Source organism: Serinus canaria, chromosome 20 (genome assembly GCF_022539315.1).
Source record: "Serinus canaria isolate serCan28SL12 chromosome 20, serCan2020, whole genome shotgun sequence".
NCBI classification, from domain to species: domain Eukaryota; kingdom Metazoa; phylum Chordata; class Aves; order Passeriformes; family Fringillidae; genus Serinus; species Serinus canaria.
In genome coordinates, this window is record NC_066333.1 from 10056377 (window position 1) to 10070915 (window position 14539).

Genomic DNA, 14539 nt, shown 5'->3' on the forward strand with positions numbered 1-14539 from the left:
GTTCAGACTGCAAAAGGGTCATTTTTTCTGCGTGGTGCTCTTGAGTCTGTGCCACAAAACCCACGTGCTAACTGTGATTTCACTTTCCTTAATTGCATTTTGGAAGGGAGATTAATTATATTACCACTAGAGGGATTACAGATATTAGACTGGCCCAAGTGTTTTGCCCTGAAACTCTTGTGGGGGTGGGAGAAAGTTATTTTCCTAATCTGTGCCCTGCTTTCCTTGTTAACTCTTTTTACGTATTTACAGGTGCCATGGGGTGTAAGTAGCTAATTAAATATGGTATTTGATAAAGTTGAAGGAAGTTTTAATTCCTGTCCTGTGGAGTATTGGTCTCCCCCACATAAACATGTTAGTTAACGATTACTGCAGAGCAGAAATATTTTCAAAGGTGGCTGTTCCCAGCGGAACCTACTCATTTTCAAGCACGGTTTAAAGGGCAAAGACTGTCCGTTCTCTTGATAAGAATTTGTTTTTAAAGGTTCTATTTAGCTTTTAAAGGATACATTCATCCGCTTGGAGATAAGATCTTGCATTAAGTGGGGAAACCAAGGGAAAGGTTTCCAAAGAGACGGGCGGGCAGGAAGGGGTTAAAAGATGTCTGAAAGCGCTTTAGGAAATCTTTCTAACTGAATGGGTTTGGCGGCCGTGCTTCAGTGCTTCCTCACCATGTGGAACCAGGCACCTCTCACCGCCCTGCGCTCCCAAATCCTGATGTCATGACAATGTGATCCCCGGGAAACAGCTGGCACTGGATGCTCCCGATGGCGTGGGGCAGGAAAGGAATGGCAAAAATGGCAAATCCTCCCCCTCCCGGTGCTCGGAGCCGCCAGCAGCACCTGGCTGGAGGGCTGCCAGTGCCCCACTGTCTGCAGAACCCTGTGGAAACCTGACAATAAATCCATATATACATTTATATACATTCACTGTGCTCCGCACACAGCAGGAGGGATCTTTCAAAAGCCCCCGAAAGTGCTGAAATCAGGGTAATTGCAGAACCCGGCTGGTATATGCCATGTGGAAATTCAGTTCGTGGAACTGAATATATTTGAGCCACAGGCATCACAATGTGGGGGGTTTTGTTTGTTTATTTGTTTTCTTTTTAAACCTTTTCATACTTAAGACAGTAGCTTTTCCAAGAGGACTGACTGGTACCTCCTAGGCTGTCCACAGAAAATAAGAAACAAAGAGGATGATGTGATGCAAAGAGAAATGCCCAGCAGCAGCCTGTGAAGACCTGGGCAGGCTTTAGAGCTTGTTTCCCTTCCTGTGGGGTTCAAATACTGCAGCAATCCAACTGTTTGGAGCCCAGACCTGGTGTCTTGGTACGTCCTACTTTAAAGATGCAGTCTTGTCCACTTCAGGCACAACATTTCATGTGTATTATTTAATTCTTGGGTTTTAAAACAGTCTGTGTTTGCCAGAAAATCAAAGCAGTGGTTTGATGAGTTAATTTATGTGTTGCTCTTTATGTTCAGGTTTTTATCTGTAAAATGTCTCCCCCCCCCAGCAGCATAAAGAGCTGACGGTGCATGTGTCACACCACGGAGGGATTGTCCACAGGCAGTGATGGGAGAAAGTTGGGCTATCGCTGAGCTGCTTCCTTCCCCCTTAGGTGAGAAGGTAAAGTCATTTCCCCAAAGCCATCCTTTCCGGGGAAAGTGGAAGTAAAATTTTCGCTACCCAAATTAAATGAGAACCCACAGCATACCTCGAGGAGCGCGAACTGGGTTTGGTCAAGCCCAGTTCCCCTGTTTTGTTAATTAGTAATCGAGTTTTTCCTGTAGATAACCCGATCTATCGCTTAATGGAGTTTACCGTACTAAAACCCCAGCGAGCCGCCGCGGGCAGCGCAGCCCCGCAGACACAATGGGCACATTGTTCCCTGGGGAGGGGGCGGCATCCTTCACCGCCGGGGCCGGGGGGTTCCCGAGGCGGCAAAGGGTTAACCGGGGCGGCGGGGACAGGGGGTTCCCGAGGCGGCAAAGGGTTAACCGGGGCGGCGGGGACAGGGGGTTCCCGAGGCGGCAAAGGGTTAACCGGGGCGGCGGGGCCGCCCGGCCCCTCCCCGCAGCCGGGGCTGAAGTAGCGCGGCGGCGGCAGAGAGGGGCAGAGCCGAGCGGAGCCGGGCCAGCGGAGCCGGTGCCGCAGCGCTGCCCGGCCCCGCCGAGCGAAGATGGCGAAGGCGGCGGAGCGGGGCGGTGTGCGGCTCCTGCTCCTGCTGTCCCTGCTGCTGCTGCTGCCCGCCGCCGCCCGGCCGCCCGCCTCCTTCCCCAGCGATGTGAACGGGCACAGCCTCCACCCGCCCTACTTCAACCTGGCCGAGGGCACCCGCATCTCCGCCACCGCCACCTGCGGCGAGGAGGCGGCGGGCGCCGGCAGCCGGCGCGCCGTGGAGGATCTGTACTGCAAGCTGGTGGGCGGCCCGGTGGCCGGGGGGGACCCCAACCAGACCATCCAGGTACGGCCGGGCCGGGGGACGAGGGCACGGAGCCCGGCCGGGGTGCGCTCGGGTGCGAGCCCCCCTTTGTGCGCCCCCGGTGCCGCCGCCGAGGGCAGCGGGGCTGGGCGGGCAGGGCCCCGCTCCCCGCGGGTGTCCGCACGCATCCCCCGGGCGGAGCACCGCGGGTGGGTCGGTGCTGGGGGCTCTGGTTGTGGAACAACCAGCGAGGGCTGGTCCCGGGGCATCCCCCGGAGCAGCGGGGCTGGGGGCACGCACGTGTTCGGGCTCTCTCCCAGCCTTGCCGGGAGTTGTTCGCGTGGAACGCGGCTCGCTGGGGTCGCGGGGCGTTCTTTTTAAAGTTGTGGGTTCTTTGTGTTTATAAAATCCCGGGCAAACCAGCACCTAAGTTCCCTTTGGTAGTCAGGGAATCGTTACGGTGAATGTGGTAGTGATTACTTTGGTGCGTCTTGAACTGGTAATATTTACATTGATGTGTTTTAGCTCCGTGCGTTCGGCGGGGCATTGGGATGAGCAGAGGGGAAAGTTACAAGAGCGGATTTTACAGGCGAATGTCAGGTGATTTATCTCAGGGGTCCCATTTTAAGCTGCCCAGAGGGAGCTTGCAGCCAGGAATGTGGACGGTAAAAGCTGCAGTGCAGCGTTACAGCCATGGCTCCCTTGAAGGGAGGAAAGAACAGTTGTAAAGGGGCTTGTAAAACACGAGGTTTAGTTGCAGGAACTCCAGACCCAGTGTCCCTCCGAGGGCAGCCCAAGCCGGGAAGAGCAGCTCTGATTTGAAATGCTCCTGAAGCCAGCCATGGAGCCACCAGCTGCTGCTCGGTGTTTTCTATGTGCTGCTGTTGTGCCACTCACCTGTTGCAGGAGAGCAGTGCTGTTGTCCCTGTTGTACATAACAGGGACGAGCAAAGGAAAACTGTTAATTTCTCGGACCGAGCCTTTCTCAGCCTTTTCGGCTTAGTTACAAGATCGCCTCTGAAGCATTTTTCTCATTCTGGCCCACATTCTCCTGAGTTAGTGCAACACTAGGAATTTCCCAGCTATTGTGTGGTTATGACACGGAATTTTGCTGGCTGTGTAGTATAAGTGGTTGAAGATGTCACTGGATGGCAAAAACCTGATGTATCCTCCTGCAAGCCATGCCACCTTTTAAAGCCATGTCTCACTTCGCTGCACTGTAAAAGAGAAAAAGTTTTGCCTGAAGTCCCAGTAGTAGGAGGCTTAGAGGGACCTCGATGTAGTAACTGTGCCTCCAGTGAGGCAGAGGAGTAAGTAAAGGTGAGGAAGTAACTGCTGCTCTGTGCGCTTGCAAACAAATATGTGAACGATGTGCCAAACAAAACGGGGAGGATAAGGCTGCTTGGAAAAGCTGGCGAGTGTGGGTGTGCATTTATCACTCCACGTGTGTCCATCTGTGCTCTGGCCACCCTGCTAGCTCAGCATGACACGCAGTATTAAGGATGCTGCTGACTGAAATGAACCCTTCAGGCTGTACCAGCTCTGGGGGCAGCCCCAGCATCCCCCCTGTGCCAAACACAGCTCCTGAGCTGTGGAATTCTGCAGCAACCCCCTCCTGTCCCCTGTGCAGCTCTGGCTCAGGGGGGCTTTGATCTGAGCACCACTTCCCAGGCCAGCAGGCTTCACTCAGTCTGAAAGCTTTAGAAAATTCCTTTTGTAGTGGCTCCTTTCCATGACCACAGGCAGCACCTAAGAGGGAGGGGTGGAAACAGGAGGCATCAGAGCAGAGGTCAGAGTTCCCAATTCATCCCCTTTAGGGGTCTTGGCACCACCGGGTGACTAAAGCAAGGAGGGAGGTGGGAGGGAAGTGTTCAATTTGAGCAGACTGAAACAGCAATAATGAACTCCACATGCATGCCCTCACTGCCTGCATGTCCCACCAGCACAGAGCCCCTGCCCTCCTCCATTCACCTGCTCATTACTGTGTGATGTGCTGTGGCATAAGGAGTTTTCATCAGGAATACTGGAGAAATGCCACTTGGGACCCTGCAAGAGACATCCACGTGCTGTGGTGGTGAAGAGACATTTGCTTGGTTAAAGACCTGGGATAAACATTAATATAGTTGTCTAATAAATTAGTTGAGTCAGTTCTCTGTTTTCTGCTGGTTTAATTTGACATTACAGAAGGCTTCAGAAAAGGGAGTTCACTGACTTTTAAACATGGTGGTCTTAAAATGTCAATAATCATTAAGTTTTCTGAAGTAAACTGCCTTAAAGACACTTGCAGTGGTTTTGGCACAGCTTGTGGGAAGGCTGTAAACCTTTTCAAGGAGTTTCCTTTGCTTTATTCAGGGCTTTTTGGCAGAGGACTGCATTTCCAACTGTGGGGGGCTTTTCAGTCTGGAAGGATGTGAGGCACAGCAGTGCTGAGGTGTGCTGTAAGAGACTTGCCTTGGAGGTTTGCTTCCCTTGTCACATTCACTCCTCAGTGTGGGTCCGCCCTCCCTTAGTGATAATGTCTCGAGGAAAAGGCAGAAGAGAAGTTTCTTTTTTTGTTTAAGCTTTACTGGAGGTGCTGCCTTCCAAGACAAGTCTGCAAAGGCAGAGCTGTGTGCTCATATTCCCCATCCCACCCTGTGCCTGGGGGCTGTTCCAGAGCCAGCAGGGATGGTGCACTGCTCCTCAGGGTGGGGCAGGGCTGTAGATTATTATTTCAGATTAGGACTGTAGCAGTGAGGCAGGTTACTGGCATTAATTAAAGCAATTACAGACCTCACAATTTAAGAATGTACAATAAATTTGACTGATTTCAAGGCAGTGCTGCTTGTGCCTTCCTCAGAAGCCTGTTCACAGCACTGAGCTGCAGCCCTGAGCTGTCCTTGCCCGAGCAGTGTGGGCACTGACCAGAGCTCTGGCCCTCTCACTCTTCAGGTGTTGATAACAGGTGGGATCTGAAGCTGTTTCATCCCTGAGTGTCTCAGAATGAAGTGTCACCATTTGTGCTGGTGCCTCTTTATCCCATGTCCTGTCTGGTGGTGGCAGAAGGAATCTGGCTCAGCCCAGGGCTCTCAGTGCTCCAGGTGACAATTGGTGCTGTGCCTCTCTGTAGGTGTCTCTTCTGTGTTTGCACCTATGATAGTGCTGGATTTCAGGGGTTTAACTGGGGCTGAAAACACAGGTTTGGAACAAGTTGTTGCCCACAGGATAGCACCTGCCTAACTGTGACAGTAGCTGATCTGCAGGGACGGCCCTGGGAGCAGCCTGCAAGCAGGCACTTTGTCTCAAACAGTACTTTTTACACCCCATTTCCTGCCCTTTTTACCTCATCCCCAGCAGCCCCGTGCTCCCTGTGGCTTTCTGATAAATCAGAACGAGGGGAGTTGGTGTTGGGTCATGGCAGGGCCAGATAAACTGGGACAAAGCCACCTGTGTCCCCTGAGAGAGGTGCCAGCAGGGTGCCCAGCTGGTCTTTATGCTCAGGGGAACTTCAAAGCTCCAGTGCCCTGAGCAGGATCAGGCCTTGCAGGTCCGTGGAAGCTGCCCCTCATTCAGTCCTCCTCCTTATCTCTCCCTCTCTGCAGTTTGCTCTGACAGTGGCAGTTTTATGTTCTCTGAGCTGCCCTGCAACTCCTTTCATTGCTGAGGTTCTTCCTTTGGACACCTTTGTAGTGTCCATGCCTCTCCTGCTCTGGCAACCTGCAATCTCTGCTAAGCCTGCTGCTCACAATTGCTTTTTAATTAAAATCCTCTTGCTGATGTCAGAACTTCCCTGTAGAGAACCTGACACAATGTGCAGGAGCCTGAGCTGCTCTAAAATACAAATAGCTGGGATTGATTGTGGTCAGGTTTAGGTTTGGCTCCAGTGAAACAGCTAATGAGCACCTGGTGCATCAGAGAGGCTAATCACCCTTTGAACAGCCAACCTGCTTCAGCTGTTGATGTGTTCCCAGCCCAGCAGGCTGCCCAGGGAGGGACAACAGCAGCATTAGAAATGTGGAGCAGCTGATCCTAATTTTTACTCCCCTCTGACTTAGCTTGAGTTGACTGTCTCCCATCAACGTGAAGTCTGGGTTCAAAATGGTTTTTACATCTGTGGCAAGAATTTAAAGTATGAAACTACTTTTTTTTTTTTTTTTTTTTTGCTATTTATCCCTGTTTTGTAACCTTGCCTCGCTTTCCCCCCCACCTCAGTGTTGTGTGTTGTGCAGCAGAAATTTCCACACAACCTGTTGCACCGGTTCCCACTAAAGGTTTGAAGAGTTGGGTCAGTTTTATCTGGTCTGCTCTCCCTCCTGGCTCAAAGCATGTCCAAACCAGCCTTGTGACCTCTCTGTACACTGAGTGTTCCCTGCATCTATGTCAGGCTTACCTGGATGGTTTCAGCTCCCCTTTTCTTTGGCCTTGTGCTTGCCCATCTCTATTTTCACATCTCTGTAAGTAACAAAGCACGTGGTGGTGGGGAATAATGCTGTGAAATCTGTTTCCTTTGCACTGAGATTCCTCCAGAGTTTGGAGGATCTGGAGAATCACATGCTCTGCAGTGGCCCTGCCTTGCCTCAGCCCTGGCAGGGGCAGGAAGGGGATTGCCTGTCTTGAGATCTTGTACCTGGTGCAATATTAACGCTGGCTGCAGCTGGGACAGGCAAGGGCAGCATTCCTGCCTGGGGATAACTGTGCCTTTAAAAGGAAAACTGCCTCTAACCCAGCTCCCTTCCAGGCTGTTTGTTTGTAGCAGCAATTCAAGTGACACAACAGTGGCTCCACATAACAATTTGCCAGTTTTCAGGGGGCTTTGCAGGTTTCTTTGAGCGTGGGTCAGATTCATTTGTCCATTAATGAGAGAGAAAGAATTGCCCCTTAGAGCTCAGGTCTTTGTCTGATCCTGCTCAGGAGGTGCTGTTCAAGTTGTGGGGTTGTTTTCTCTGGCAGCGTGTCCATGGAGCTGACAAAGCCACCCCGGGCCACAAAAGCAAGGCAGAGAAGTGGTGGCAGTCCCTGGCTGGCTGACAGCTGGGGCTGTCCCTTTCTGGCTTTGCATTGCAGCATCATCAGCAAAAGGAACTTGGCTGCAAGACTAAGCTTGAAAATGTAGCTGAAAGAGCTATAGTGTGGGATGAATAGGTGGGCAAGAAACAGATTGCAGGGAGCTGGGCAGAGGAGCTGCCAGTCTGAGACCATGGAAATGACTGAATGGTTCAGGGCAGGATCTCTGGGCTGGGCAGGGCTGGGTGTGAGGGGCAGCCCCAGCACAGGAGCTGCTGACCATGGAGTTTGAGCCTCAGCTCTCTGTTGCAGTGCAGCTTCTCCCTCAGACACTCCTGCTTCTGGTAACCAGTCCTTTGAGTCTGGGGTCCTTTGTCAATGTTCACTGCATATCTGAAATTCAGGAGGGATGCTGCTCTGAGCAGCCCAAATTCTACACTGGGTGGTTGTGGGGGTTTTGAGCCTTTTCATGTACTTTTTTCACCCACACTTTGAATTGGTGCAAACAAAACTTTGTGCATCTTGATTTGCATTAGCAGGCTGTATTTTCTGAATTGAACGAAACCCCTATATTTTCTGAATTGCTTTGATACCTGACATTTTTCTGGCCAGAGTTAAATGTTGTTTTTTGTACTTTCTGCCAGGGCCAGTACTGTGACATCTGCTCCTCTGCAAACAGCAACAAGGCCCACCCCATCACAAATGCCATCGATGGGACAGAGCGCTGGTGGCAGAGCCCCCCTCTCTCCCGGGGGCTGGAGTTCAACCAGGTCAACGTCACCCTGGACCTTGGACAGGTAACACAAATCCTTTCTTCTTTATGCTGTTGACTGGCTGGTGAGGAACTGCTTTTCTGCTGCTAAAATCCTTTAGTGGACCTCGCTGGAATTGTGGAACAGCCTGCATTAGCAGGCTGTATTTTCTGAATTGAATGAAACCCCTATATTTTCTGAATTGCTTTGATACCTGACATTTTTCTGGCCAGAGTTAAATGTTGGTTTTTTGTACTCTCCATTGCAGTGCAGCTTTGTGTGGACAAAGCCTGCCAGAGCTGAGCCCTCCCCAGCAGAGGTGGCATCTGCTGTGTCTGTCTTTTAGAAACATCCCAGCTGGCAGGGATGTGCTGCTGGGTGCATGGCTTTGCTCTCACTCGCCCTGTGACCAAGGGCCAGCCTGCAATGGAGCTTCTGCTCCTCTTTGTCCCTCTCCCTGGCAGCTCTCTGGCTTTGGGCCAAAGCTAACCCAGCTGCACTGTGCCTGCAAAGCAGGCACAGTGGGCTTGGGCTTGGCTCACCTGGGGGTTTGCAGCCTTCAGAGCTGCTGTGCTGGGAGCCAGAGCCTGGAATAATTCGGGAGGACTTGGGTGCTGTTAAAACGTAGCTGGTCTACCTTGGCATTCTCTCTCCTGAGTCTGTTTGCCTTCAGAACCCAGGGAGGTGGGATTGCACCATCATTTCTGCAGGATTGCTGTCAGAATTTGCACGTGTGGTGCTGGTGGCAGGTGCTTCACCTGGTGTGGATTTTCTCTGGGCTCACAAGACCCTCTGCTTCCCTGTCACCTTTGCAATACAGGATAGACCCAGCTGGTCCCAAGAGCAGCACAAGCCTAAATAAATCTTCAGCTGGTTTTAGTGGCTTCCCCTTCATACATGGCCTCATTGCATGTAATTGCTATAATCACCTGTTTATGCTCCTGCTGAGAGTCAGTCCTTTGCTTTTAACTCCTTTGTTTTGGTAGGTCGGGCAATAGAAACAGATTAAATGCTAGAGAATCGCCAATTTCCTCCTTTTGAAGTTGACTCTGGTTGAAAGGATAGAGGAGAGAGAAATTCTTGGGACCCAGTGTGGTCAGCAGGGCAGGTGCAGGATCAGGCCAGTGTACCTGGCAGCCAGGCTTCCCAAATTCCTTGGATACCAGTGGGAACTGCACAGGTAGCAACGCCCTCCTAGGCATGTCTGACAGCAGGGCTTTTTTCTGGCTGGCAAACAAAGCCTCTCCTTGCTCTGTGTATCAATCTGGAGAGCTCTTGGACCAATTAATGTTTCATTTAAGGGATTCACAGCCACTAAAAGCCTTTGTCCCTCTGGGGGCTCAGGAGTGCTGATGGCACTGGGGGCACACAGGGTTGGCACAGGGGGTTGTGGTCTCAGCCCCTTCCCTTGCTGCTGTGCTTCCCTGCTGGCTCCATCCCTCTCCAGCCATAAGTGCTTAATTACCAGCTGGAATTGGGTTTCTCCAGCCTTTGGCAAGGCTGTGGCAATTGGGAGAGGGGCAGTTAATTAAGCAGCCTGTTGCTCGTTTCTTTTTGCTGGCTGAGAGCTTGCTCTCCTCACAGGGGTGTTAAAATCCTGTGGGAAGGAGAGAAGGAGGAATATTCACAGCCAGCAAATAAGCTCCAGAATGGCTTGGGCTGGCCACCCAGCTGGTGTGAGGATATTAAACACTCTCCTCACAGCCTGATCTTAATGGCTTCGTCAGCAAGGTGGATCAGGGCTCCCACCATGGCTTGGGATGGGGCAGTGTCCAGGTATCAGCTGGGATGGGAATTGCTCCTGCTGGTACCTTGTCTGTTCCTGCCTCCTTGGGGAGGAGTGATTTTGCTTTTCAGAATTGGGTGGGGGAAAAAGGCTGCAAGAGGATGAAAAGTCACTTGGAGGTTTCCATGTCAGACCCAGGTCTGAGTGCCAGAAATATGACAAATAGCTCCAGGGAGGAAAGTTAAATGGATTTTAGGGGATGTTCAGGAGTATGGAGAGAATTTTTTTTTCTTGCTTTTAACCATGACCTTGTGCTTATTATATTTAGGATAAAGGCTGGGCCACTGCATGAATTTGGTGTAAAATGCATCATGGCACCATATGAAGCACAGCTCAGGTTTTGGAGAGTAGAACTGAGGGTGCTGTGTGCTGAGAGGACACTGCTGTCACTGGACTGTCTGGCTTTGTCAAAATCCCAAAAAGTGGCTGTCCTGCCTGGCTTGGAGGGCAAACATCCACGTTGTGGTAGAGGCTCCTAAACCTGCTGTGCTGCTGCTCTCAGCTCCAGGCTCTTTCCTGTCCTGCCTGGAGCCTCCAGGCCAGCTGAAATGGGAACGTGCCTCTGCTGCAGAGGGGCTGTGCAGAGAGCAGAGGGACAGGACACCATGACTCACAGCCACCATGGGAATTGTCCCCTGTGATCCTGCTGTGATTAAATGCCACTGTGGGTGGAGGGGGAGGAAGGGGTGTGATGGAAGATTCTTTTTTGCTTCCCCCCCACTAAAAAGGTCATTTGAGTCAGAGCTGACAAGGTTTAGGGAAACATGAATGGCTGGCTCCCTGCCAGAGCCTGACATCTTCCTTGCATGAAGGTGAACCCAGGCCAGCCCTTCCTTGAGATGTTTATGGATGCTTTATGATAAACTCTGGGGGAGGAATGCTTGCAGTCATGCAAGAGCAGGAGCTTCGTGCCAGTGCTTGCTGGAGGTTAATTGCTGCAGAGGGAGGGTGGCTGGGCAGCAGTCCCCATCTCCCCCTGCCTCCTCTGCTGGCCCTGGTGACACCAGAGAGCAGCAGGATTTCAGACTGAAGCTTTGCAGGGAGTTCTGGTTGATACCCCAGAGGTATTTATTTGGGCAGTGCCTGACAGAAATGCTGACATCCATTCACTTCTGCTGAGGAGAGAGGAGAAGCCTTCTCCTGTGGAGACCTCCAGAACTCCTTGACATGCAGCTCCCTTTGGGCTTAGAAGGAGGAAAAGAAGTTTCATTTATTGGTTTTTCCTTTTCTTAACTTCCCTTACTGCTGAGGAGCAGCTATTTGGTAATTACTCCTCCTTGGTCCTCACTGTGCTGGGGCACCACTGTGGGAAAGGGGTAGGAGAGCTTAGTGACATTTATTGTGAGCTTTTGCACCTTAAATAAAGGGCTGGGGCGTAAAATCTCTAACAAAGACCTTCTTTCTCCAAATTGTTCTCTGGCTCTTGGAGCAAAGCAGCATTAAAAATAAAGCACATTAAGTAGGCTGAGCAGAAATCTTTTTTATTTTCAGCAGCTGAGCCTGTGGTCTCTTCTCCTGTGCAGAGTCCTCTCCAATTGCCATCAAATCCTTCAAAAATAGATCAGGATCTTTGTTTGTAGGTTTCAGAACTTTAGCTCCCTGATCTGAGATGGTCTGTAGCTCACATTTAACTGCAGAACCTGTTCAGTGCTGCTGTCCTTGGCATGGATGTGGGATGGAAGCAGGGTGAACAATTGTAATTCTTCCTCTGGGCAAGGTGTGACTGGGAGGGCGTGCAGCACTGAGAGCTGGCACCCAGCCCAAGTGGATGGATCTTCTCTCCCAGTTTATTTCACACTTTATTGTTTAAATTAACTTAGCTGTGAAGTCTCTTCTGTTTCTTCCAAGCTGAGGTTCCCCTGACCTGGACCAGCAGCTATTGAAATTTTTTTTTCCCTTTTTTGGTGCTGATAAAGTGTGATTTTTGCTTTCACTTAGCACAGAAAGGTCGGGAAGGGCCATGTGCCAGCTCCCAATAGATTCCTGGCTCCAAGGGCTGTGTGGGAGCCGCTCAGGTGAGCGGGAAGGGAGTGTCTGGTTGTTAATCAAGTGGGGATCTGTCTCCTCTGGCAGTGAGGGCAGAGCCATCCTCTCCTTTTCAAACAGCCTTGCCAAATTGGATGCCAAGCTCCAGAGCAGCCAATGCTGAAACTTCTTTCCTCTTTGTTGCTGCTGCTGTTGGTTGCTGTTAAAGGAAAAGATGTGCAGGATACTGGTGTGGCTAAATCACTGGTGACACGTGAATTTTAATTGTATCTTATGTCTAGTCAAGTCATGAACCAGTACTGCTTAAAATCAGTCCTCCAGGGCTGCAGTGAGTAGGATTTCACTTGTACCATCTGAATCCCAAAAGACCTGCCTTGCCCCACGTCTGCCAGGCTGAGCACAGGGAGGAGCAGGGCAGCAGGAGGCTCTGGGCAGGTCACTCAGCGTGGTGGCACCTTTTGTGGCCTCAGGAGGTTGTTTCTGCCTGTTCTTTGCATCTCATACAAATGACCCTTGTGCTTCAACAGCTTAATCTTCCCAGAGGCTGTGCTTGCTTTGCCTAGACCTGAACCAGGTGTTAAAATAAGCCTCAGCCTCTCCCCCCAGAACAGCTCCAGGTAATGACTGATGAAAGGATAATTGCTGGTTCTAAGAAATGCATGCAAGATTTCCATTTTAGTTTCTCCCTTGGTGTTGCTGCCTATTTATACCGTTGGTGTGATGAGAAACAAAGAGGCTGACAGTGAGGTCTCCTGCTGTGGAGCTTCTTATTTCCTCCAGCCTGTCCCTTCTTCTCAACTCCCTGGGATTCTTCAAAGATTAGGAGAGAGCCCCGGGGTGAGTGTGGGCTGTGGAAAGGTCAGGCTGGAGCAGGGGAGGCTTTAGTTTGTAATGAATAGCTGGAAGGCAAGCCTGGTAATTTCTTGCTGTTCTCCTGGAAAGTGTCTGCTTGGCTGGGCTGGAAAACAAGAGTGTGCCTTGACTGGGGTGTGTGTGGCTCCACGTGCTCGGGGTCAGCCCTGCCTGGCCGTGCCTGGCTGTGCCAGGGGAGTTAAAAACAGAGCAGGGCTGCCTGGGTCAGGCCCCTCTTGGTGCTGTTTTCCTCCCTCAGGGAGATGGTACAGGGAGCTTCTTGGGAAGGTCAGTGTAGCCAGAGAGGTTCGCAGCTCTGACACAGAGCATGTATCCCATCGAGTGGTTTGGCATTTTCTGTGCTTTGGCTTGTCCCACCTGCAGAATGGGAATACTGCATTTTATCTCCATCATTTTCTGTGCAGTAGCCCCTGTAGCACCACACCAATCTGTTGCAGAAGGGAATAATTGCTTTAGTCAGGCTCTTGGCTTGGCTCTGTGCAGCCCTTTTCCTGACTGTCACTTTTTCAGTGAGTGAGTGGGAGCACCCCTCAGCCCTGTGAGTGCTTGTCTGTCCATGAACTCGTGTCCTGCACACACCCCCAAGGCCTGTGAGCCTGCAGTCCCTGCCAGCCCTGCTCTTGTGAGAGACAGGCTCGTCCTGTGGCATTGCTCATCCAGTTGGGTTCTTGATGCCTGTCCTGGTTGGGATGAGAAGCCCCTCAAGTGAGCTCTTCCTGCTTCCTGGGGCTCAGTTCCAGGAGCTGTCCTTGCCCTGCACAGCTCCAGCACAGCTATGTCCTGGCTCAGATCCACAGGGCTGGCAGGGAGGATGCTAAATACACTCTTGATCATCTGCCTAGTCGGCTTCTCTGCTCTTTCAAGCCTGTTCTAGCCCCCTGCACCTTTCTTTTGATGCTTTACCAAGCCTGGCTCAGCCCTGCATTCATCTCTGCCTTATCCTTTATTATAGTCATAAACGTGGGCCTTCAGGCTGTGCCCAGCCTTGATCCTCAGTTGTTTCCTGTTTTCTGGAATCTGTGCTCTTCAAATTCCAGACTTCCCCTCCCGTGTGTAATGCCAAGCAGTGCAATAAATAATTCACTGATCCCCGTTTGATAGACGTGAAAATGGAGATCAGTGGGAAGACGCAAGGGGAAGGCACATGCCTGGTGTGCTGGGGAAGAATCTTCCTAAATGGTTTAAGAGCAGACTCCAGATCAGTGGCAGTTGATTGGGGAAATGTGGCCTGTTCCCACAGAGCTGGTAACTGAGGTTCTGCTTCTGGAGGCATTCTGGAGGTTAGAGAGGAGAGATGGGAGCAGGGATGAGTCATCCTGGGAGATGCAGGGAGGAAGAGGACAAAGCCTTGGGAGTGACACATGGATGGCTCTGCACAAGGCAAGGACTGAGCTGAGGTTTGGGGCATTTTTGGTCACCAGAGTCTCTGACAAGAACGAGAGGAATGACGTTTTGTTCCCCACAGCAGGACTTGCCAGGCACAGCTATAAAAACGCCTTTGTTAACATGAGGTCACTGCTAATGGAAGGTGGGTCTGGAGGGTGCCAGCTCCTGTTTGTGCAGTGCAGGAAGCCACATTGCCTGTTTCCTCCAGGCACCCCAACCTGGCCCCAGGGCTTTGGCAAGGCAGCCAGACAGGCAGGGAGAGGATGAGCAGGCATCAGGGCCAGCAATTGCTGCTGCACCAAGTCCTGCCAGGACTTGTCAGTCAGAGCCCCTGGAGAGCAGTGTTAGGAT

The 14539-nt window shown here is 51.5% G+C and overlaps 1 protein-coding gene across 3 annotated transcripts in view; it reads left to right on the plus strand.

The window, feature by feature from the left end:
- The first annotated feature begins 2155 nt into the window (after positions 1-2155).
- Positions 2156-14539, plus strand: part of LAMA5 (laminin subunit alpha 5) — an 85286-nt gene continuing 72902 nt past the window's right edge. For all 3 annotated transcript variants that reach the window (XM_030233299.2, XM_050982103.1, XM_050982104.1), the window contains exons 1-2: positions 2156-2464; positions 8050-8202. In XM_030233299.2, coding sequence (XP_030089159.2) covers positions 2180-2464; positions 8050-8202 — 438 coding nt within the window. In that variant the 5' untranslated portion in view covers positions 2156-2179. The remainder of the gene's footprint in view (positions 2465-8049; positions 8203-14539) is intronic.